The 24,574-nt window shown below is 40.6% G+C and overlaps 3 protein-coding genes across 5 annotated transcripts in view; 1 reads left to right on the top strand and 2 right to left on the bottom strand.

Annotated features, from left to right (window-relative positions):
• Positions 1-653: 653 nt before the first annotated feature.
• il17rb (interleukin 17 receptor B) lies at positions 654-7,058 on the bottom strand. Of its 2 annotated transcripts, XM_030423351.1 has the most exons (11): positions 6,932-7,035; positions 6,328-6,432; positions 6,149-6,229; positions 6,031-6,055; positions 5,348-5,461; positions 4,534-4,643; positions 4,258-4,393; positions 4,001-4,060; positions 3,777-3,878; positions 2,397-2,680; positions 654-2,136 (listed from the first exon to the last, which is right to left on the bottom strand). In XM_030423351.1, exons 2-11 carry the CDS (start codon positions 6,370-6,372, stop codon positions 1,723-1,725), a joined length of 1,371 nt encoding a protein of 456 aa, XP_030279211.1. In that variant the 5' UTR covers positions 6,373-6,432; positions 6,932-7,035; the 3' UTR covers positions 654-1,722. The 2 variants fall into 2 exon arrangements, with proteins under 2 accessions (XP_030279211.1, XP_030279212.1); XM_030423352.1 differs by lacking the exon at positions 6,328-6,432 and having other exon boundaries at positions 6,932-7,058.
• A 126-nt stretch (positions 7,059-7,184) lies between these two features.
• On the top strand, positions 7,185-20,272 carry chdh (choline dehydrogenase). 2 transcript variants are annotated; one of them, XM_030423349.1, is made up of 11 exons: positions 7,256-7,260; positions 7,292-7,312; positions 9,190-9,634; positions 10,018-10,248; positions 10,720-10,886; positions 11,034-11,185; positions 12,494-12,623; positions 12,862-12,996; positions 13,548-13,690; positions 14,840-14,942; positions 15,122-20,272. In XM_030423349.1, exons 3-11 carry the CDS (start codon positions 9,219-9,221, stop codon positions 15,538-15,540), a joined length of 1,896 nt encoding a protein of 631 aa, XP_030279209.1. In that variant the 5' UTR covers positions 7,256-7,260; positions 7,292-7,312; positions 9,190-9,218; the 3' UTR covers positions 15,541-20,272. The 2 variants fall into 2 exon arrangements, with proteins under 2 accessions (XP_030279208.1, XP_030279209.1); XM_030423348.1 differs by having other exon boundaries at positions 7,185-7,312.
• cacna1db (calcium channel, voltage-dependent, L type, alpha 1D subunit, b) overlaps positions 20,101-24,574 on the bottom strand; it is a 95,783-nt gene continuing 91,309 nt past the window's right edge. Inside the window, exon 51 of the mRNA XM_030423347.1 lies at positions 20,101-24,379. Coding sequence (XP_030279207.1) covers positions 24,074-24,379 — 306 coding nt within the window. The 3' untranslated portion in view covers positions 20,101-24,073. The remainder of the gene's footprint in view (positions 24,380-24,574) is intronic.

The raw sequence follows: 24,574 nt of genomic DNA, 5'->3' as shown, positions 1-24,574 counted from the left end.
TGTAACAAATAAGTGCGAGGGGATCAATACCCTTATATCAAACAGTACACTGTTTCTAAACCTGAAGGTATAAAAAGATATATAGAAAAAGAATAACCTTTGCTGTCTTTACAAGCTAATCATTTGAATTATTTATTTATATTTGTTTTCCACAAGCTTTGGTCCCCCTGGTGTGTGAGTGATTGCAGACTCTTATTGTTCAGTATTATTTATAAAAAAAATTATGAGTTTATTTCAGTTTCTTACCTTTTTATTATATTGTTTCTTTTTTACTATTATCATTGCCTATTGTAATATTACTGGCCTTTGGCTGCTGTGACAAAAATAAAGGAATTCTGATTCTGATTCTAAGAAATATATGAAAAATAAGAAATGGATTGATAAAGCTGACGTGATTAAATAGTTGTGGTATATCTGTGGGCCGCTGGCCTCCGATGCATAAAAAAACCCCTCTCTGACGCAACACATTGACAATCCCTCTCCACAATGTTATCAAATATTACAGGAAACCATCGAAGTAAAAATGTGATGATGGTCATATATTATTAAGGCACAGCTACTACTTTTCATGTAGACTAAGAACAAATGAAAATTTCTTCACTCATCTCAGATACAGAAAATTAAAGCATAATGTTACACAACAGAGGCAAAAGTAGGAGTCACACTTTAATATCTAACATTAGCGATCATATATTGTTGATCATACCAGACCATTGAAAGTTGTAAAAACCAATCCCCCCTATGTATTCAGGGTTTTTTTTTCTTTTTGTTTTTTTAAATTGACCTCCCCACTTAATGGAAAAACAGTTGTATAAATTTTCACCCATCACATCAGTTGAGCTGTGTATGTATATTGTGTAGCTGTATAGTGCTGCATCTGCTGCTTATGGCGTTGGCCAAGAGCCTAGTTACCATCAGCCGACTTCTGCAGCGGACTACACGGTTTTCCATCTTCTTTGTGAATATCCATCATAAATTCTGATAAAAAGTGATTCTATTTTATTGACATCTCTCATTTAATTTAAAGAATACATCCACTACTAACGCAATTCAAAAGGACAATGTAAAATCATATTGTTTTATATCCACTTATGTATACTGCAGCATGCACTGACAGTGAGGCTTAATGCTTTGGACTTAATGTGCGCTATTTATTCATCTATAAGCTTATATGACAGAGACAGTACATGTAGGTATTGTTACATGCAACCGATGCAATGTATGTAGCACTTCTTCACCGTGGCCAATTTGCAGTCCTTGTCCCTGGTCAGGCTTTTGGGGACTGAAACATGATATAACACTCATAAAGACATAAAAACAAACAATCGAGCAGATGGAAACAGCCAGCCCCACCCAACCACCATTAAATATATCAACTGACAACAGACAACTGGATTATACTGACTACAGTAGATCATAAAAGCTGTCAAGTCATAATGTTCTGACATAAAAACAAATGGAGGGGGCGCCGTTTAGCACACGTTTGGAATACACAAATGGGCAACTTTGATGCCGACTAGGCATGAGACCACATATTAAAATACTGACAGAGACACAGATCCACTCAGTGCTGTCGAGGTAACTGTTTTGGTAACAGAAATAAGATAAGGTCTGTGACATCAGTAAAAAGTCATAAAATAAATAAACTGTCAGCTGTTTATCAATCAACGATTCTGACCTATCCTCCTTATCAATCAAAGTAAACATTTTCACTGCACATGCTCAGATGGTGGTCACCACAGATTTCAATGGTTCCACCTCCCTGAAAATGCTTGGCTGAAGTCCGCCCAGCTTTTCTACTGCCTCCCTTAACTTCACTGAACTCATTTCAATCCCTGGTTTGAAGAACAGATTTGATATCTTCTTGCCACCCTGACACTTGGTATGAAGACTCCTGCATAGTTTCTTCAAGTCCTTCATCAGACGAAAAGTCTTGCAGGCCCTCAGTTCCAGCGCCAGGTTACTGGACCTCTTTGCCTGCTGCTCACCCAGCTGCACGACCCAAAACTTATCCAAGTCGCTGGTGCTCTTTGCGTGGCTCGCCACCATGTTGAGGATCAGAGGGTAAAGGTCATGAGCCGCAGCTGGGATGGAGGGCTCTGGGAGGAGGCTGTGGTTTGGAGGAGAGTCGCTGGGCTGAGAGAAGAGAAGAGAAGAGAAGAGAAGAGAAGAGAAGAGAAGAGAAGAGAAGAGAAGAGAAGAGAGAGAGAGAGAGAGAGGAGAGGAGAGGAGAGGAGAGGAGAGGAGAGGAGAGAAGAGAATTCAGTTTTAGCTTATTCGACATTATAGAGGAGGATTACTGGTATCATGTTACCAACAATACAATTAAAAAGATCATCACTAAAAAAGCCCCTAGTCAGATGGCCTGAAATCTACAAATGTTACAGGAAACTCACTTTCTGCGCCTGTGGGCAGACAATAAGCACTCGGTGTGCAGCCTTGGCCTGCTCTGCCAGCCATCGCATGGGCCCCAGCTCTGCGATCTTCCCCTGCTGCCACATGTCGACGGCCACGCTGCAGCCACCATGCCCCTGCAGGAACTCTGCCAGGGCCACCACGGCCCACTGGAAGGCTGAATTCTCAGCAGGGTACACCACGAGGACTGGGACAGGAATCATGGGAGATGCAGGCAACACTTTGAAGCCCAGTAATGAGGCGAAAATGGCTCCGCAGCTTTTATCTGTAAATAAAAAACAATAGTAAAGGAGGGGTTAGGTACAGTGTGTCAAGCACCAGGCAGCATGTGATAGACTCTGGAAGCATTTTCCAAATTTGTTTAGGAATTTTGTAGTGAACCAGAATGTAATACTTTTCAGTACAGCAACTAGCTGCCTCCATGTTAATGAAGGTTCTCAGTCATTCAGGTCATGGTAATTCTAGGCTCTGTATCATTGGTGACTGGACTCCCTGCTGAAAAAAACAGCATAGACCAGCACTAAAACCAGCACCAAAACACACCATATGCTGGTTTTGCTGGTGACCAGTCACTAGCAAGACCAGCATATGTTGTGTTTTGGTGCTGGTCTGCGCAGTTTTTTTCAGCAGGGCTTCCATTATAACTAACCGGAGGGGAATTGTGGGCTTTCAAACTCAGTGTGGGAGTGTCCTTACAGAGTCGTTAACTAACCAACTAAAATTAATAACAGAATAGGAAACAGGAGTTCTGACATCATGTCAAAGACATCTATATATTATGTTGAAGTACTGAAGTCAGCATGCTAACCAGCTAGCTAACTGAGCAAACTAGCTGATAGCAGCTACAGGTAGCAGCTGTTAGCAGTTACAATGTGATAAGCTGTCCTCCATTTGTTTGGAGTATGAATTGAAGAGGTGGTAATTTCTGAAATATTGCATATATTTGTCAATTTCAACTATTTTGACATTTTATAGATTAAAATATGAATCCATTAATTATAAAAAATGATCAGCAGAATAAGCATTGATGAAAATAATAGTTAGTTGAAAGCCCCTCTTTTTGTTTTTTCTTTCATTCAACCTTCAAATCTAGGAGACTTTTTAGCCAGTCCTTTGCAAAGTGACAGAAAGGTTGCTGTAAATACGGTGGGAAGCAAGTGTCAGATGTTTGGTCCAGATAGCCAAGTAGCTGAGGACATATCCAACAAACAAAGACGCCCATACATTTGCTACAAGGAAGCATTTCTGCTAATGGGAATTCACAGGAGAAGGAGCATTAAGTTGAGCATCTGTTCCCATTCATCATCTGCAGTTATGGTCCTCTTTCCATTAAATGTACATGTAAGAAGTGTTGTATTTACAGATTATGTAGCAGGAACTCAGGATCATCAAACTGGCCAGCACTCCAAAAATGGCCAGCACTATGGTGGTTGAGTCGACAGGCACATCTTCTGGAGTATGAACTGAAGCAGTGTGAAATATTAAAAAATGATTGTTTCAGAAGGAATAATCAACATCTTTGTTATACAGTATTATACATAACACACACAATGCACAAGCACAAGTAATGAGATGGCTCGCTCACCTGTAGGAGTTGGAGTAGTAGTTGGAGTAGGTGTTGTTGTTGTATTGCCTGTAACCGTCACTGAAACAATAGCAATCACTCAAACAAATAAACAAACACATTTCTTATCACCACATGTCCCGTACCGACCATAGGTTTTCATCAAAAGCCTTCAAAAATGTAGCATTTCATTATCATATACTTTTAAAGTACAATTACATGGAGACATTAATAAAATACTTTGGACGTATATGGAGAATTCAATAAAATGAACTCACCTGGTTTTCGTGGAGGTACATTGATCGAAACTAAGTTGGTGTAAGCGGAGCCGCTCCCCCGCGGAGGCAGAGGCAGGTTGGCAGCTTCGATGGTGGTATAGCCATGGCTTGTATCTACTATATAATGAAACCATATCTAGATTTGAAAAGATGACATGAGTTTAATCTTTTCAACCTCACATATCCTCCAGGTAGGTCCATTACTTAAAACTCATGCTATGCAAACAATCATTAATTAAACATGATCAATTTTAGTCAAGATTCAATTCACGATACCAGGTCTGGCCCAGCGGGCTCCAGGTTGGCCAAAGGTGGTTTGTATCCACAATGGTATGCTGGTTCCCCAGAGATTACTATCCGAGTGCCTATCAGAGAGCCAATACCAGCTGCAGAGACACAGAACAGATCAAATGTTCAAAATATCAGTTGGCCCTCAGATATTGTCTCGTCGGTGTCCCTCACTTCCGATGTGACCAGCTAAATATCTAAATGTAAATGTTTTTAACTTTTGCATAGTGCAGTGTCACCTCAACCATTCCAAAGTCCTGACCTACCGGATAAACATTGTAGGTGTAATCCGTAATAGTTGATTCTTTCTTGTATTTTAAAGAAATAATGAATTTAAAGGTACAAAATGTAAGAATTCAAACTTCCAACAAATAAGGGCAACACATGACCAAAGTAACTGCTAACTGCTGCTAACTGTATTCTATATATACATCCATGACTGTGGCGACTTTTGGCTTGTTAGCTCAGTTAGCCATGCAATTAGCTGGACTACCAGGGGCGTGTTGGTGTTTAAACTGCTAGCACAGTACTTTTGGGCCGCTGCAAGAGAGAGGTTTTCAGGCCCACCTGCACACATACATCTTTGTCACAACATTAAAAATGTAATTTCTTCTCCGTTATAATACTCCGTTGATAAACTTAAATCATTTTTGACATTTTTAAACTTAAATTCTTACATAATGCTCTTTGTTATGGCTAACTGACGGTGCAACGTCAGAGAATGCTGCACCATGTTCCTGTTAAACTACCTAAGTCAAGGTAGTCAACAACATGAATTAGTTTTCTTAGTGTCATCACCTACCATCTAAGCGGATTGCCCAGCTTATGTTCAACGCATTTCTTCTTTCCACGGTCACCAGCTTCACTGTCAACTTCACTGGGGGATGTGGAGTTAGAGTACCGATAGGGGGTAATTCTGGGACAAGGAACCACAACAGATCCAAATATTGATAATGTGTTCATTATTATTCCCTAAGATATACTCAGGTGGTCTCTATTTATGTGGATGTTGAAGTATATTGTAGTTTCTGTTATGGTTTACATGAAACAACAGAGAACATTTAGTGTAAAAGCAATTTACTTGGGAGTTATGAAATGGTATGTAACCAGCGTACTGTAGCTATTCACTGTATTCAATTTCAGTCAGGCATACCATAGTAGAAAAATCAATGGACCTCCTTTGAAAGAAAAAAAATAATAATAATAGCAAGACTGACTCAGAAAGATTGCAACAAAAAAAAAAAAAAAAGAATAAATATAAAGTGGTAATTCAACTAGATTGTACTTATATTGATTAATATCTATTTGGTAGGAATGAAATTCAATTTACATCCTGACTGAAAGCTGCCAGTGCTAAAAGTTGTAGAGTGTAGTGTCTACATGAATCATGAATTAATATTACATGAAATCTTTTTATATCTGATTCTATCATAAAATACATGATACTATTATCATTAGAGTAAGTAAATAAATATCCCAACATACCATCTGTTTCGTGACAGTCCAGTTGCTGCAAAGAAACCACAGAAACAGGTCATCTACAGGTGAACCACTTTTAATTCTAACTGAAACCATGAATATAGTCAATAAAGTCCTTGCTTACAACTTCATGTGATGCCCCCAGAACCAGGACAGAGAAGGCAAGAATTAGTGTGGCTCCCCACATCGTCACCACCTGGCTGGTCTAAAAGAAAAAGTTGTACAAAAATCAATAAAATAAAAAAGAGAGAGATTGCCGAAAACTGCCCGACTGTCCTGCTTGAACGCTCAACTGCGGTGTACCTGAATGAACGCAGAGGCAGACAGGAATAAACCACATTCAGACATGGACCCGCCCACCGCGGGGCACGACCCACCAGCACGACGCTGACTGGCTGCTTCTTGATCCTGCAGTTAAGGGAAAACTTAAGGAAAACTTAACTCTGCAGAGGGACCGCGGTTCAGAGCCACAGCGCTGTCTGAACCCACTTTAGAGATTATGAAAACTTTTCTCAACAAGACAACATTGGTGTCTTTCGAAAACCACTCTTTAAACTGGCCACATCTGAACTACATTATCCCCGATGTAGATACACATTCTTTAAAACACGCTTTCAGATATTTTAAAGTGTCGCTCCCCCCGTTCCCCAAAGACTAGTATTGGACCAAGTCCAGATAAAAAAAAAAAAACACGTTACTCAGACTGATCAAATCTGAACTAGATTATTCCAGAGAATCTAGAAATCTCTAGCAGCAGCTGATCTCAGGATCAGATAAAACACCCCTTCACTCGGACTACTCATATCTGAGCTAGATTATGATATGATAAAGATGCTTTGAAACCCAGCTTCAAATGTGTGAAACCTTTATTCTCTCTGTGAAAATGCAAATAAAAAGGAGATTTCACCTGTCAGCCACCGTCTGTCGTCACTCCAGACCCTGCTCCTCATCCAGTTCCCTCCAGTTGTCCTCGTTTGCATGTACACATCAAAATTATCTGAGACAATAAAGTTCAGACATGTCTCGAACGGTGTTTTTTGTTGTGTGGATGCGACAAAAAGCAGTATAATCTCGCTTTTTTGTGTGTGCGTTGTCCAAGGTGGAATAAAAGTGTCGCGGATGTGACCGCGGTTCTTAGACGTCTGTGAGGCTGTGGGCAGTAAAATGTGCCCTGAGCGGCCTCAGATCAGTTTCTCCTTAAGTTCCCCCTCAACTGAATCGGAAGCTAAACCCAGCGTCGTGTCCCTGCAGGCTGGGTTTAGTGGAGCTGCAGTGCGAAAACAGAAAGGTAAGATTTTGTGCTGTTTAAACTCAACTGTTTCCGGTGTCTTTCTGTGTGTATGTGTGCGGGCGTCAAACTGCTCTGGGACCAGCTCGGCTCGTCTTTAACTCACTTAGTGAAGTTTTCTCACTTGTTTACATGTCGTGAGTCGCTGCGAGCGTCGGAGGAACCGTGACATGTATCCGAGTGAACGAACATAACGGTCCACAAGATAAGTCTCGACGGCGCCGTCAACGTCGAACTACGTGCAGCTGTTAGACTCAGTTTCAGCTTCTTTTAAAGCGATGTAAACATTTAAAAATTGTGTTTCAGGCGAGCAGAAATGTGTCTGCTGCAGCCGACACTGATAAGCTAACGGTTGCGAAAGTTGGCCTTTCACCGTAGACATTTGAGTTCAGACGAACACTGAAGGATTAAATGTGGAAGCAAAACACGTCGAGCTGTTTGTGCCTCTATTTTTTTTAGAGGGTCCTTTACAGGTACAGTGTGTTTAACGGCATTTGGTGCTGTTTGCTGAGCCCAGCTTGTCAATAAAAATGTTTTATTGACATCACTGTCCGGATGACCCAGTTAGATAGTCCTGCCTTCTCCTGGAGACGAAGAAGTTCACACGTTCCCTGTGGCATAAAGTCTCTTCAATATAATAATTATAGTTTACGGGAGGCTTTGCTCTGATCTGTGACCCCTAACACACACACACACACACACACACACACACACACACACACACAAGCGTACAATCTTGGAGTCATGAGTATAATTTCAGCATTTGAAGAATCAAAAGTTAAGAGACAAACATCATCCTCTCTTAACAGCAGTGAATTAACCATGGCCAATAACGGACTATATAAGTCAGCTATTGTCTAGTTGGTCATTGAACTGCTGGTAATTTAAACAGGATCGAGTAGAGACCATGAGAAGGGCAAGGTGTGGCTCGATTAATAATTAAAACAAAGTCAACGAAAAGCGTCCCTGCTATCCCCCAGTTTGCATAGGCCTACTTTGCACAACGGCAGACACAGCGAACGTTACTTTTGGGCATTCAAATTTCATTCAACACCATCAGATATACTAGTTCCAATTCCAGCTTAAACCTCCCCAGTGTGTCCTTAAGCCGCCCCCATATTATGCTTTTTATCAGGTTCATTTTATTACATTTTTTTTATGTCTAGCAAAAATGTTTCAATGATTTAATGTTAAAAAAACACATTATTTTCCTCATCCTGTCCATTGCTGCAGCACCCCTGTTCACTTTCTGTTTGTTTATGGTGCGTTCATGTGGTGTTGGTGTTCATGTGAACACCCCCTCAAATTGGAGTAACAGCTTGGAAAGTCTGAGAAAATTTTGATACATGAGCTGCCAAGTTGACATCATATAACACTAAAACATGGCATATTGGAAATTTGCGAAATATGCATGATGTAAAATTAATTTCATGTCACGTCTTTACTCAATCTTAATTCAACATTTGACTCGGGATCATCTAAGGAGCACATGAATGCAACATTACGGTCTGTCATTTTAAGGACCCCTGTCTCTTCAAGCCAGTCTGCTCTGATTGGTCAGTTCTCAAAGGCCCGAGCAGGCACCACCCACCATGTTTTGGCAACACCTTTGCAGACTTTTTTGCAACCATTGCCATGATGTGGACATTGCTGAGGGTGGTGACTGTAAAGTTGTGACATCACAGTCTTACGCAAATCCGGACAACTTGTTTTAAAGGCACAGTTTCTGAAGTCTGGCTGTGTGCACTTCTCTGTGGGTTGAGCGTTTTGATGCTTTCACAGTAAAGCTCCTAAACTTGCTCTATAATCAAAACATACATTTGAATCTCACTTTCTTCAACGTGCGCCCTTTCAATGTTTGTTTTTGTGATTTACAGTGAATGAAGAAAACCCTGCCAGAACCAGGATGTCCTCTTTGCTCATGTTAGGCCGAACTGGAGCCCGCCAATTTGTGACTCGAGGGCGATTTATGAAGGATGGCAGATGCCAGTTCACCTGTTTGGCAGAATGTCAATTTGACCGCCGGACCAGAAACATGGGCCGGGCCATTTCCTACTCCTCCTCCTTCAACCATTACAGACACTTCAGTGCCACAGCAGCTAATTTGAACGCTGCAGCTAATCAGAACACACCCTCCTACAGCTATGTCATTGTTGGAGCGGGATCAGCCGGCTGCGTTCTCGCCAACCGCCTCAGTGAGGACGTCCATGAGTCTGTGCTGCTGCTGGAGGCTGGGCCGAAAGACATGCTGCTGGGCAGCTTACGACTGTCATGGAAGATCCACATGCCAGCTGCACTGACCTACAACCTCTGTGATGACAAGTACGGTACTTGAATTATTGCAGTGCAGAATAGAACAGTTATGTCTGTCATCATACAGAACACTACACTATTTCAAAGTGGATGCAGCCACATTGTACTTCAACACAAATGCAGAAAATGTGTTACGTACATACAATTTACTTAAGTTCCAGTCTTTGTAAATATGAAAGAGGGGTATCTGTTCAATCAGTGATCAAAAATTCAAAAGTGGTTTTATGCTGTTAAAGCCACAATAAATGAAAAGTGGATTTATATATTTCTGTGTGATTTTAACAAATAAATCATATTTATTAGTCCAGAACAACACATTTTGCATTTGTTGTTAACAAACTGATAAGTCAACAGATTGTTAAATTTCGATGTTGTGCTGTCTTTTTTTTTAGGTATAACTGGTACTACCACACTCTACCTCAGGCCCACATGGACAATCGGGTGTTGTACTGGCCAAGAGGCCGTGTGTGGGGTGGGTCCTCTTCGCTCAATGCTATGGTGTACATCCGCGGACACGCTGAAGACTATAACCGCTGGCAGAGAGAGGGGGCGGAGGGCTGGGAGTACGAGCGCTGTCTGCCTTACTTCAAGAAAGCCCAGTGTCATGAGCTGGGAGAAAACAGGTACCAAACAAAAATATATGGACACATCCAAAGGCTTTGAAGTAACTTCTGGCTTAGTTACAAATCAATATTATCATGCTCAGACAGAGTTTGAGGGGAACTTAAGTGCTTCAGTCCCACAGACTTTTCCCCGGTGATCAGAAATGTTGTTTGTTGACTTGCAGATCTTATCTAGCAGACACTGGCCACATGAGCATCACAGCACACTATCATCACTGTAGATCAAAAGTGCTGCTGTGCATGAAGTATCTCCTGATGGATAACACCATCACTATCTATTCGCGTGCTCTGACTGGTGATTGCTGGCAAGAGAAGAAATTAAATGTTCCTAGTTATCTGATCACAGAAAGGTTACTCTTAGTAGTATTGATCACTGATAACCATTTTTGATGATTTCCTCAGTTAGATTATACATGGAACTGCACTTATCTTTTAGACACATCAAGCGTATGTTTGTTGTGTGTGCTGTAGGTACCGGGGAGGCAGCGGACCGCTTCATGTGTCGAGGGGGAAGACCAACCATCCCCTTCACAAGGCTTTTATTGAGGCCGGGCAGCAGGCAGGATACCCTTTCACTGACGACATGAATGGGTACCAACAGGAGGGTCTCGGCTGGATGGATATGACAGTTCATAGAGGTTCAAGAAAAAAAGTGACCACTTGAATTAAAGGATCCAAAGATGATTAACAAAAGACCATTTGGAACACTTTTAACATCGATGCAGTATTTATACATGAACTAGCCCTTTAATATCCTCCACGTCTCATTGCCTGAATCTATCCAGGGAAGAGGTGGAGCTCAGCCAGCGCCTACCTGAGACCTGCGCTAGGTCGACCCAACCTGAAGACGGAGGTGCGCTGCCTGACAACGAAGATCCTGTTTGATGGCAACCGTGCTGTGGGTGTGGAGTATACACAAGATGGACAAAAGAAAAGGGTAGGTGGAGAGAATTTTATGGTTCTAAAGATGCAGTGTATAGGATTCAATAAGCAAAAAACAGATTCTAATTTTCATAAATTTGTTTTCTTTAGTGTATAATGACCTGAAAATAAGGTCCTGTGTTTTTGTTACCTTAGAATATGCCTTTTATATCTACAGAGGGAGTAGGTCCTTTAACACATAGTCTACCTTGTTGCTCCAGTACAGTAGCTCAGAATGGACAAGCCAAACACGGACTCTAGAGAGAGCCTTTCACATTTTCAATGTTTTTTGTGACCACCATAATGGAGACACACCGTGAGATGCCTCTGACCCACACACACTGGACCTTCAAAAGAAAATTATGTTGTGAAAGGTGAAACTAGTTCTTAACCAATCCGGTGTGGTTCACTAAGCGGTGTAGCTCCATCGTCCATTGGTCAGTTGGTCCATATTGGACATATCTCAGCAGCTTGATGTTTCCCTCTGACTTTGACAAACTCCAGACTTTTCCTCTGGTATTTTTATGTTCAGACTTTCGCGAACTATCTCGTTAACTTGATTTTAAAAATGTCAATGAAATTTGGATCAATTCAGATGAATTTTCATTCTGAACATAGATAGGACAACATTTTAACTTCAGCATCATGGATCACGTAAAGTAGAATAAAATGAAATGACTTCTCCTCATGCTTTTGAGCACTTAGAAGTATTATGTATATTATCAGTTTGGCCTTGTGCAACAACCCAATCACAGGAGCTGGAACCTTTTTCGATAAAAGTGAAATGTGTGACAACATACCATTGTTAATGAAGCATTGCTGTACTACAGAGATGCCCCAGCCTGAAAATCACATTTATATCACCAATCAAAACTCACTTGTTCAGAACTGTTACGATTCTCAGAGGATACTGTTTTTCCACACATGTTTTCAATGTGTTGATTTCGTTCTTGAAGTTGTCTTTCAGCATCATGAAAAGAGCAAACATAAATAAAATGTATTACTATCATTATTGTTATGTTCTCCAGTTGTAAATAAAACATGCTTGTTTGGAACAAACTCCAGCGTAAACCACATTGTAATCTTTATATATCTTTTTTTTAAGTGAAAATGAAGTGCAAAGCTGACCTTTACCACTAACATCATGACTCATTTCGCAAACACAGTATCCGTCAAAAATAATCGCATTAGGTTCATTTTTTTTCCTTTCAACCAGCCAAAATCTGATAGCACTGCTATTCCTAACCACTGAGCCTCCAGTATGCCTCTAGGCTCTCAGTTTTGTTCAATGATTTACACATTAGTTTTACTGCTCTCTCTTCAGGTGTTTGCAGATAAAGAGGTGATATTGAGTGGAGGGGCAATCAACTCCCCTCAGCTTCTCATGCTGTCTGGTGTGGGAAACGCCGATGACCTGAAACAACTGGATATCCCTGTGGTCCAGCACTTACCGGGTACGTTTTGTGGCCTTAAAAGGACATGTAAACATTTAAAACGCTACATTTCCACGACAATGGAAAATAGAAATATTTGATTGTATAAACTGAAGATGGAAGTTCTATAGAGTTATATAAAATAAGCACATATCGAACATATCAATTATTACAGATTCATTTTTCCCTGTTTGAACTGGACAGACCACACCTGGAATGCATTGCATTCATGTCTCTTCTTCTTTCGGCTGTTTCTCAGGAGTTGGCAGTAACCTGCAGGATCATCTGGAGCTGTATGTCCAGCAGCAGTGCACTCAGCCCATCACCCTGTACAAGGCCCAGAAACCTTTCACCATGGTCAAGATAGGCCTGGAGTGGCTCACGATGTTCACTGGTAACCAAAGGCACCAACACACACACACGCACACATATGACAACATTCTCCTGAATGTTCTACAAAAATATCAGTTTTTGTGTCTGCTATATTTTAACCCCTGAACTCAGGTAATGCACTGACTAGGGATAAGTACATTATACAACACCATATCAAAAAACCTGAGCTATCCCTTTAATCTCTGCTTGTTATTCAGACAGGAAATGTCAGTTGGGGCTTTGCCTTTCTATCTCACTGTTATAAACACAACCTGTTGATGCATCATAGCATGTGACCAGTGCACTCAGCACATGCAAACAATTAGTATTTAGCAACAGTTTGTAAATCACAGTGTGGGTCACAACATGATCCCTACGGTAAGTATAGGGCTCTTTTTAACCGCTTCCTTCATTAGAACATGAGACCTTAGCACAGAATACAGATCTTGAGCTGGTGTATGGTGATGTCACAACAAGGACGGTCCACAACTGCTCATAAATTACTAACACAAAATACATTCATCATAACTAAAGACCCACACATGACGCAGTGTCCCACCATCCCACCCACAGGTTACGGAGCAACAGCCCACTTGGAGAGCGGAGGGTTCATCCGCAGTCGGCCACACGTCACACACCCCGACATCCAGTTTCACTTCCTGCCCTCGCAAGTCATCGACCACGGACGAGTTGCCTCGAAGATAGAGGCATATCAGGTGTGTGTGACTTGTTCAATTGCTGTTTTGTCATTACACAGGTATATGGCTTTGACTTGACATGGTGTACGTGTGTGTTAGGGGCAGCTTCCAGGATGTAGGATTGTGGTTCTGTTTTAATGCACAGGGAAGTGTGTCTTGTGGTGATTGTGTTTCATTGAAACTGAAGATAAGACTCTCACACAATGCAGGAGTCACAAAGGAGCGTTGATACACTGTCCTTTCCATGGAAAACCACAGTCAAACAATTGATTAACCACCTGGAGCTCCCAGGAAGTTTCCTGAGAACAGCACAGTGATGTTATTTATAGCTTCATTCGGAGAAACTTACCCTCTTTGGCACTAAATGAAGATGATTATGATCAGATTATGAAATACAACCCTTGTAATTTATGATTCTATTAAACTGCTCCAAAAGGCATCTTTAAAAGTAAACTCTCCATCCAGCAAAAAAATATAATAAAAAATTTTATCAGGGAAATATCACACCAGCAAAGTGATCAGGGGGTTATCTGTGGTTACAGAATGTGCCGTTGGGTGTCATGATTTCAGAAACGCATAGTGGGTGGTTAACCTTCTCCACTCGCCTTATTTCTAAAATAGCAGTCTGAATTCAGGGGTTTTCCAGGAATAAGTTTTATTAAGAAATTGATTTGATCTGTGTATCTGACAAATGGAACAGATTACACAGATTAAATCAGTTTTTCATTGCACATAGGAAGTTTAGAGTAAATGTGCTGTAACTTATTCAGCATTTTTTGCCTTTATATAAAGTGGCAGGTGAAGAGGCAGGCAGGAAACAGGAGATAGAGAGGGGTGTGACACACAAGATAAAGACTGAACCGGAACTGAACCGGCAGCACAAGCCTTAATAATTCAGCTATCGAGACGCTCGGTTCACACTTTTTATTGATAAATTTATGGCCAAAAAGCCTTTCCAAAACATGTAACGCTGTTCTGTTTATTGTATTCCAATAAACCTTAAAATAAAAACTCTTCCTCCCATCTCAATAAAGAAATAATCTGTCTTTATTGTTTTTTTTTGGGGGTTTTTTTGTGCCTCCTTTTTCTCATCCAGAGACTGTAGGCCAAAATTGGAATATGTCCATGTTTGAGTGTAGGACATGAAACAAAATGTTTGTGTTGCAGGTTCATGTCGGACCAATGAGAAGCACAAGCATCGGCTGGCTGAGGCTAAAGAGCGCCAACCCTCTGGATCACCCGATCCTGCAGCCAAACTATCTCTCCAACGGTAAGATTCAGCCACTGAACTGTGAATTGAGATAGATTAATACATTCGATTAATTCCATCTTCCAGGAATAAATGCTTTCTAAAAAATCATTAGTCTTTTCATACAGCACGAGGTCTATGCATCTGCTCTGCTAGTTCTTGATTGTCCTCGTCCTCTCATCTTTCATCTCTCCTGTCAGATATGGACGTGTGGGAGTTCAGAGAGAGTGTCAAACTCTCCAGAGAGATTTTCGCCCAGAAGGCCTTCGATGAGTTCCGTGGTCCCGAAGTCCAGCCCGGTCCTCAGGTCCAATCAGACGCCGACATCGACGCCTTTGTCCGCCGGAAAGCTGACAGCGCCTACCACCCGTCCTGCACCTGCAAGATGGGCTCGCCATCCGACCCGATGGCAGTGGTTGACTCGAACACGCGGGTTCTCGGCCTTGAGCGGCTGCGCGTGGTCGACGCCTCCATCATGCCCAGCATCGTCAGTGGCAACCTGAACGCTCCGACCATCATGATGGCAGAGAAGGCCGCTGACATCATCAGAGGTCGCCCTCCTCTCTCTGACCCAGGTGTTCCTGTGTACCGACCTGCGACACTCAACACGCAGAGATGAGATGGAACACAGAAGTAAATGGGTCGGACACAGATCAAAACACAATCAGGTATCAAGCAAGCAAGAGCATTGAACAGTTTATTATGTGTGTGATTGAGATATTATTGTTTTGTCCTTCGTTTGATTACAACATGATGAAGAGCATCTATGATGGGCTGACCTACACAATGTAAGTCAAATGCAATAATGTTGTAGGAGTTTACATCTGGAATCATTTTATTTTACATTCTAAGTCACAAACAGAGAGGCGACAAATTAAACATCAAGTGTCTTAGTAAGGTGGCTGAATATTAACTTATATTGACCATCTGGATGAGACTAGACGAGGAAACAACCATATGAAAATACCGGAATTGCCCTTTAACAGGCACATGATATGATTGAGCCATTACTACCTTAGTATGATGTACAACCATACCAGAAGTTGTTTTCTCCTGCCTCATTGTTCTGAGTGTATACATTGATGAAGTCCGAGTGGGCTCCTGACACTCCCTGATGACACAACATGAGTGCTGAGCAATCGCAAAGCCACTGTGAGTGTAATGGCCCTAATTTGTCTGGTCTGAACTTGTTGATGAATGAGCAATTCGCCAACTTCAACATGTTTAAATGTTCATGTCTTATGAACAACACAAGACTCTGACATAACACTGATTCTTGAGACTTTGGCAAAAACATGTCCATGAAGAAAAGTCACTTGAATCCCATACTCTTTTTTAGAATAATCATAGTTGATCATCTGTGGGTCTTTTGCACAATTTTAACATTTTTTACATATGTTTGTTTATAATTTTGATGTAAAATGAATAACACCAATTTCAGATGAAGGAGCACGAAACATCCTTAAAACTAAAAGCAGTGAATTTTCAACTACATTTATTCTTATTTTGCGGAAAGTCAAAATGTGTCTCTAGTCTCTCTAGTTTCATGTTTATGATAAAGCAATAAAAACAGGCACCCACATGGTCAACTATATTTCCGAGGACTTCCTTTCCACCCTCTAAGTTCGCTAATTGTAACAAGGTCAAAAAAGCCAGTAGTACTCGGTACTCATGGGTCAAAGCAAGCCCATGCTCTTCCGCAGCTCTCATTCAAAATGTTTTCAAAGTATTATGATGTAAATGAAAAATAATGACTGTCTAGCCCACAATGGCCTACGTTTTCATTGACAGTCTGAAAGGATTCAGAGGCACTCTGATAATAATGATTAAAATCCTGTGTTAAATCATGAATAAACTAACACATTTCAAGTCAAAGAATCCATATGAGGGCATTAATGCCAGTCAAATATTAATATTTGTCAATTTATATGTATTTGATAATGCTTGAATTAATATTCCTCAATGCAACATTGACTTGAGTGTTGAAATTGTTGGAATTGGGGCTCAGTCACCACCAGCAGCTCCAAGTCAACACTGTCAGGTCTGAGTCAGTACTGTCAAATGGCCTTTCTTTTTATTTTAATGAATTAGTTCACAAGTAATACTCCCTTTAAAGTGAAAAAAAATGTATTTTTCTAATTCTTATTTTGTTTATCTAATGCTTGTTATAAAAGTTGCATGATGTAAGAGTCTCTAAAATTGCACATGAAGTTGAAAAAAAAACAGAAACAAAAGTGAATATTTAACATTTAATAGAATTTATGTGCATTTATGGTATAGACATAAAACTTTATAAGCTCCGAATCTATGTAAGCCTAAATCAATAAGAATGATAAGCTTTTTATGGTGTCTGACGGTGTTGACAAACACTAAGTAAAGACGGGGGAAAAGCGTATCTCACCAAAAAAGTACAAACGCTGGAGGTTGCACCGAAATATTGTATGATTGACCCTGCTCTATCAACATATAACTTTAGATTTCTTGATATTATATTTGTTGTTGAACTGTTTTATCCAATTTCTCAAGAATCTGTGTAAAACGCCGTCTTATATAAGACTTTGCTCGCATAAAGTTCCAAACACACGTCATTATCCTGAGATGATGAAGTGTGGCAAGCTTTCCAGTTAAATTCCACTGCGCACAGAATGTGTGGAATGTTTCTCTAGTTTCAGAGAAACTTGAAATTTGGACTTCTGGTCACAGCACTAAGACAGCTAAACACTTTGACTCATCTTTATTTGCTTTTATTTGACCTTGTTTTTAGACGCTTCCTTTCCCCCGATAACTTTCTACACGGTGTTTACATCAGCCTGTGTAGATCGTATCTCGTCAAATTTCCTTCTCACCACCAAAGTGTGAGTTATTGCTGCTGCACTCGTTGTCTTACTGATTATCAGCAAACCTGCATTTTCATGCAGACAGTTTACCAAAACAGTCTGAGCAGCAGTTTTTGTTGTGTCTGGTCAGATCAGCCATCATAACGTCCTGAAAACATGCTGTTTCAACAGTTTTGCAGCAAGAAGTTAAAAAAAAAAAAAGAGGTGGAAACATGTAACACCGTGAGTCACTCATTGCAGAAGCAATGCTAAGCAAATGAGCTGATAACAAAGGTGCTGTGTCAAGTTTAACATATCTCATTTGTTTGGAAAGAAATGTTCTGTTTTCTGTGATCTGATTTGTTCTCATCAGGACTCAAACTCTGCTGGTCTCGCTGTAGGAATTTACTTAAATCTGATGATGCTATCTCACTAGCAATTTAGTTCAAGCGTGGATTCTAAAGGGACAGCTCACCCCAAAATCAAAAATCCTACCTATCCCATCCTTACCTGTAGTGCTTATTTATCCATCTAGATTGTTTCGGTGGGACTGGACAGGTTGTGGAGATACTGGCTGCAGAGATGTCTGTCTTCTCTTAAATATAATGGCACTAGATGGCGCCTGGCTTTTGGTGCTCAAAGCGCCCCAAAAAACAATGTTCCTTTCCAGAAATCTTCACCCGGCTCCTCAAGACGACCCAAAGATGTTGTTCTGAGCAATTTCATGCAGGAACTTTTTTCTTTCCGTATCACTGCGCAGAAGGAAGAGTGCATCTGTTCATGGATATATGGTGTGCATTTAAGCTGACTAAGCTAGCTGACGTTACAGCTCAGATCTGTGGAGGACACCATTATTGTTTACAACCTGCACTGTAACAAGCACAAGCCTCTCGCCCATGGGCAGATGCACCTCCTTCTGCGTGGGGATACCGCGTTCCCACATTAAACTGCTTAAATTAAGGGCTGTGGACTGTTTTGAGCAACCAGGTCATGATATCTGTGAGGACACATTGCTGTTCTTTTTTTCTTCTGTTCTCCACAAGCCGAGTGACATCCAGGTGTATTATTTTCAAGTGAAGGCCTTCGTCTCCAACGCCAGTATCTCAAGATTCCACCAACTCAGAGCGAACCAATCTAGATGAATAAATAGAACTACAGGTCAGAAGAATGTAATTTTGATTCTCGGGAGAACCGTCTGTTTAAAACCAAAAAAACTAAATAAACATACTAGTGTCAGTTTAGTCATGGTTGGATTCAAGCCGTCAGTCTGCAGCCCTGACGCTAACACAGAAATGTTGTGAAATCCTTATTTGTGTCATTCTTGAATCTGCCGGCATAACACAGTAGAGATAAAATGCCTCACAGATATATGAGCAGAGAAACACGGTCAAGCCCATTCTTCACACATTTCGTTTCCTAGCAACCCTGGCAAACGGCCATTGTTGCTGAAAAGAGTAGCGGAGGATGAATGAGGACAGTCAGACTTAAACAAAGCCGCAGCTGTGTTTTTGCATTGAGCCCAAAAAACTGATTTCATATCACAGTCATAGTCATAGTCATGACCTCACCTCTGTGTGAGGTCCATCGTGATGTGACGGCTTTTATTTGATATGCATCTTAGGTTTTAATCAACCTTTTTGTTCAGGCCGGTCCAGTAGCTGTTCAATCCAAGTAGTGTTAAATCCACATTATAGCTCACATTATCAAATCTCCCCACATACAACTTTGTTTAATACTCTTGATGTAAAATATACACTAAAGCATACTTGTGCGTGTATATTTTTTTAATGTACTGTGGATGTTTACAAAAAAAGCTTTTGAAGACGACCATTGGCGCATGTAAGATGATTATTCTCTGATGTCACTGTGAATCAATGTAAATGCAGTATGAAGTGATGAAGTGTCTTCTAACGATTCACATTGGCCTTGAGGAGATTTTAGCTTTTAGATTATCATAATAATTTTTTGTCTATTGTCAGCTCTAATGAAACCGCTCAGTGCCAGAATACATGAGTATTATTATATCATTATTATTAAGCTTTACACTACACTATGAAGTATCTTTATTACTGTGACAATTATTGTTTACATTATATGCAGCGTTATACGATATGACTTGAATGTTTAAATCAGTAACACTTAAAGGGAAAATGATCGTGAAAGGTCTGTATGTTTGCCCGTTTCTTTCTTGATTGTAAACAAACACTTCAGACCGTCCTGACCTTGTCCTCGTCACTTTATTCAGTGATCCTTACAAAAAATCTCAGCAGGTGCATTTCAGGCAAGAATTCAAATGTACAAAACAGGGTTTTTGTTTTCCATTGGTACAAAATCTAGAAGGTACTAGTACTTGTGCTACAAAGTAGATAGAGCTATATATTTTTTAATTTCCATACAACAGGTGGGTAGAAAGCAGAGATCTTCAAGTTCATCACTTACTTTTTACAATCTGTACAGATTTTATACATTGTTCTCATTTCATCTGTAAAGCAGTGGAACAGTACAAAAAAATAAAGCTGTCAGTTGCACAACAAAGCTTTGTGTTGTCGTTACGTTTGTTTTGATAAAAGTCTACATTTTAGTCAGTTTGGATAATTGTGCTGTGGATGAACCGCAGATGATTATTCCCTCTGGTAGTCTCTGTTGTGACTAATTGAGTTGTCATGAAAAAAAAAAAAAAAAAAAAAACTGGTTCAATCTGGTAATTAGTACAAGTTTCTCCCTGTCATCAATCTGTGGTAATAGCTACTGAAAACATGGCTGACTCATGAGCGGGAGGGTCTGGTGTTGAGAGAAACCACCGTCTGACAGTGCATGATGCTGCAGCATCACCTGCTCAGAGACATGTTTCAGAGGGATTTGCAGCATGTGTGTAATATGGCTCTTGAGGTGCTCTGAAATCTTTTTTAAAAGGTCATTAGATTCCAAAACCTTAAAACTGAATTTACACAAAATGAAGAGATGTTTTAAAGCAGTAATTGTGTGATTACTGATGCTTATCTTCAGTTGGTTGTCAGATTTCGGGGGAACTACCTTCAAGAGATCATCTGTCAGCCAGACACTGAGATTGTTGCCTCCATTAACCATTATAGCTCATAATCCATGCCAAACAGATCAATCACTGCAGAATTTACATGACATTATTACTACTTTAAATGTCTTTTGCCAATTTTGTTCCGATGCATCCTTTGCCACAGTCTCCCTGACATGTTAACCAACACACCTGGATAGTTACAGAGGTAATAACGTGTTAAAAGTCTTAATTAAACAATTTTCATGCAGTCAGAAAATGCATAATTCATTGGCGATTGAAACCTGTATATATCTGGAGAGAAGAAGGACTGAGTGCATTGACAGTACATATTCCAGATACCAGCTCAGATCCAGCTGTAGTTTAAATTCATCTTCATATCTGTGTTATCTGTATGCGACAAACACAACGAAGAACTGTCTTTTTTTTATATATTGGCATCAGCCTTTTAGTTATAATTGTACACAAGATCTGGTGTCAAGTTTAGAGCCGCAACAATTAATCCACTAGCTGTCAAGTATTAAATTAATCGCTTAATGTTTTGATAATCAGTTTAAGTAAAAAGAAAACTCTGGTTCCAGCTTTTTGACTGTGGAGACGTTCTGGTTTCTTTATTCTTCTATGACAGTGAACTGAATATCTTTGGGTTGTCAAAATAAGATTTTTGACGACATCAGATTGGCTTTTGGGGAAACACTGAGTTATTTATTATAACCTGTTATAACTGGTTATAATTGACAATTAAATGATCTGTAGTTGCAGCCCTGGTACATTTCATCAATGTAAAAATGGAAAGATATCGATATATACAGTACCTGAACTAGTATCTGAATTGGATGTGTGTGTAAATGCACCTAATTATCCCTTGTTTTGGTTTGACATCTGAAGGAGCCCTTTGATTGCACAGAACAAACATGTTGCCCTGACAACAGTATTTCGATTGAGAGAAAAAAAAAAGAGAGAGAAACAAGATTGCCACCAGCCGGTGTTGCTGTGTAAAAAGTTGACCTGAAGACATGATTACGGTTGGCAGTGGTAGACAAACACTGGTGTGTGGAGTGAGAGGAGCAGCTGAGAGCTCGTTGCTTCTCCTCAGTGTTTTTATCTACGAGCTGGTTGTGAGGTTCTCACCTTCGCGGACAGCAGCTGTTCAGGACATCTAGTGCCCTTAAACTGGTGTTGGAACAAAAAGAAAATCACACACATAAAAGGCAACAGCTAACATCAATGCTTTCATTCCAAAAACACATTATGTACACCCAGCGACAACATACTGAATTCATATGTTGTTGAGAAAACCTGGACAGAATGGTTTCCCTACATGTTGTGGCTTTATATATACACACTAAGCTGTTGAAAAACAGTAAATTTGTCTTGTGACTGCTTACCAGATGAAACCTATCAAATGTGACGTGTGATTTATGGAGGCGAAGGAACAGTTTACCAGTAAAACATGTCTAACATCAGACAGATGATGTCACAAGTCATGATCCTCTGGATCGTCATGGTTGTCTTATGTTTTTCTTTGCAGATGAGGAATTCAAAACAAGTCTAATGCAGCAGATTGATGAGACTAATGAGCCACACCATTGTAGTGTGCGTGTCATACAGAGGTATAAATATTTCCACTATGCTGTCATTCCTTTAAAGCGGTTGGCAGCAGGTCTGAGTGAAGTGAATCATTGCATATTCTCAGTGAGTTTCTTACAATGAAACGGTCTTCTCACAGTTTTGAAGGGGGCTTGATTAAAAGTTAAGGGCCTGTGACACTGTGGTACCATCCAAAATTCGCCTTTACTTCCAACGTGTTTAAAGTAATTAAGTCAGTCTAAAGAGACTTGGTGTAAAGGGTGAAGGACTTGCAGTATATTTCTCTGCATCATATCGCCATGCGCGTGACACAGAGGGATATGCCTGAGGACAAAGTCTTTTTTTTTTCATTGATATGTGATTTCTTTTTCAAGTCAAGTACTGAGACAAGCAACGTTTAACCCTGAAAAACCCCAACTGTGAGCCCAGAGCAGCTCCCAGATTCATACCCAGTGGCTGTGATTGCTTTGGATCTTGGGGGTCATCATGCTTTTATCACATTTTTTGTGTTATTTCGAGGCCAAAATGTAGCGTAAATGACCAGCAGCAGATCAGAACTGCCAGTGCTAAAGGTTAAAATCACACATTATTTATATACATGAAGCTCATCTGAATCTTGGAAGCAGCTTCGCAAAGCCAGCTCCACTCTCTGAGATCACTGTGATGCTCTCCATCACTCCAACAGATTGTACCACTCACTGCTCTGTCACTGCTTCTGGAGAACAGGATGGATGCTCTCTAAAAGTCAGCTTTCCAGTTAATGTATGAGGTCTGATGCAGCACGTTTAAATTACAGTGAATTCTGTAAGTGTTTAGAACAGTGACGCACTTTCTGTGATGGTCATATTGAGTTAATGATGTGGGAATAGTGGGGCTGTGGCTCAGGGGCAGAGCCAGCGTCTTGTTCTCGGAAGGTGGCTGGTTTCGATTCCCCTGGTCTGCATGTCGAACTGTCCTTGGGCAAGACGCTAAACCCCAAAACTGCTCCTGATGCGCTGGTCGGCACCTTGCACGGCATGCAGCAACCACCATGAGTGTATCTATGAATTACTGTAAGTCGCTCTAGACAAAAGTGTCTGCTAAATGCTCTAAATGGAAATGGAAATGGAATAACCACCTAGTTTATGTGTCATGACAGTGCAGCAAAACAATGACAGACCCATAATCCCAGAACTGTTCTCTCAGTATGGATCAAAACACCCTCCAGCTAAAGCCATCAGGGTTGCTGTTTCATTTAGAAGCTAATGGATGCAGTACGGAGCAATAAAAATGTCACGTAAGGAACTTACAGCTTGAACACACATGTAATCACATTATCGTTACTGCATCTAAACCTCCCGTATTGGGCCAAACTGTCAGGCTTTCAGCTGTAGATGTTGTTGGGAACTTGACTTCATGAGTTGTGGGCTTACTTTGTGAGGCTGCCAGGTTATTCTGCTCCATCACTCCACTGTCAATAATGAAGAGAGAAAAGAAAAAAACTTTAGGAATTATCCTTAATCCCTGCTTAATGACAGGCGACCTGGAAAGTATCTCAGCTCTTCCATAAATCCATTCATTTCTCCACTCCACAGAACGAGAAAACAAGGCACTTTGTTCTCTTATCCATCCGTGTTTCACATCTTCTGCCAGTTGCAGGATGCTCTTGAACAGAGACATCCCTCAGTAGTAGAAATTCAATTGAAAAAACCTATATAATCCTGTGTGAGCCGCTGCTATAGCGATGTGATGCATATCATCTCGTCCGTTAGGTCCTCCTCACATTTCACAGCTACGTACGGCTCCTCGTCACTGTAGTCACGGATACTGCGGTCTCTAAGATGCGCGGTGGCATGCTGGTCCGAACTGTCGTTCCCCATTTCCCCACTGTTGCTGTTGTCCATACTGCCGTTCAGCAGGTTACTGGCGGCACTGTCCATCTCATCGATTGTCATCTCGCAGGCGTCTGCAATTTCGTGTTTGGTTGCTGACACAAACTTGGGGTCCCTGGCATATTTCCCCAGACCCTCGGAGATCAACACCTGAGAACAGCAAGAAAGAAAAATGATTTTTTTTCCATTAATTCACACTAAAATACAACTAAATTGTAGAAGAATACTTGATAACTCTTTTCATTTCTTTAGAGCTCGAACAATCAATGTGCTGTTTAGATGACATTAAATTCATTTGTCATTGGACATTATTTTTTTGACCTTTCGTAGATTAAACAATTAATG

The sequence above is a fragment of the Sparus aurata genome, chromosome 7 (genome assembly GCF_900880675.1).
Source record: "Sparus aurata chromosome 7, fSpaAur1.1, whole genome shotgun sequence".
NCBI lineage: Eukaryota > Metazoa > Chordata > Actinopteri > Spariformes > Sparidae > Sparus > Sparus aurata.
Note: the sequence above shows the minus strand (reverse complement) of the source record. Positions and strands in the feature narration are given on the sequence as shown.

What these genes read in the sequence shown, in the direction of transcription:
- il17rb (XM_030423351.1), bottom strand. Translation starts at nt 6,372, where the DNA reads ATGTCTGAATGTGGTTTATTCCTGTCTGCCTCTGCGTTCATTCAG. An exon ending in TACTACTCCAACTCCTACAG is followed by an intron (nt 3,879 to 4,000) that starts GTGAGCGAGCCA and finishes ACACTGCTTCAG; the next exon opens with TTCATACTCCAGAAGATGTG. An exon ending in TCTGCCCACAGGCGCAGAAA is followed by an intron (nt 2,137 to 2,396) that starts GTGAGTTTCCTG and finishes CTCTTCTCTCAG; the next exon opens with CCCAGCGACTCTCCTCCAAA.
- chdh (XM_030423348.1), top strand. Translation starts at nt 7,189, where the DNA reads ATGTGCCCTGAGCGGCCTCAGATCAGTTTCTCCTTAAGTTCCCCCTCA. An exon ending in GGATATGACAGTTCATAGAG is followed by an intron (nt 10,887 to 11,033) that starts GTTCAAGAAAAA and finishes GAATCTATCCAG; the next exon opens with GGAAGAGGTGGAGCTCAGCC. An exon ending in CGAAGATAGAGGCATATCAG is followed by an intron (nt 13,691 to 14,839) that starts GTGTGTGTGACT and finishes TTTGTGTTGCAG; the next exon opens with GTTCATGTCGGACCAATGAG.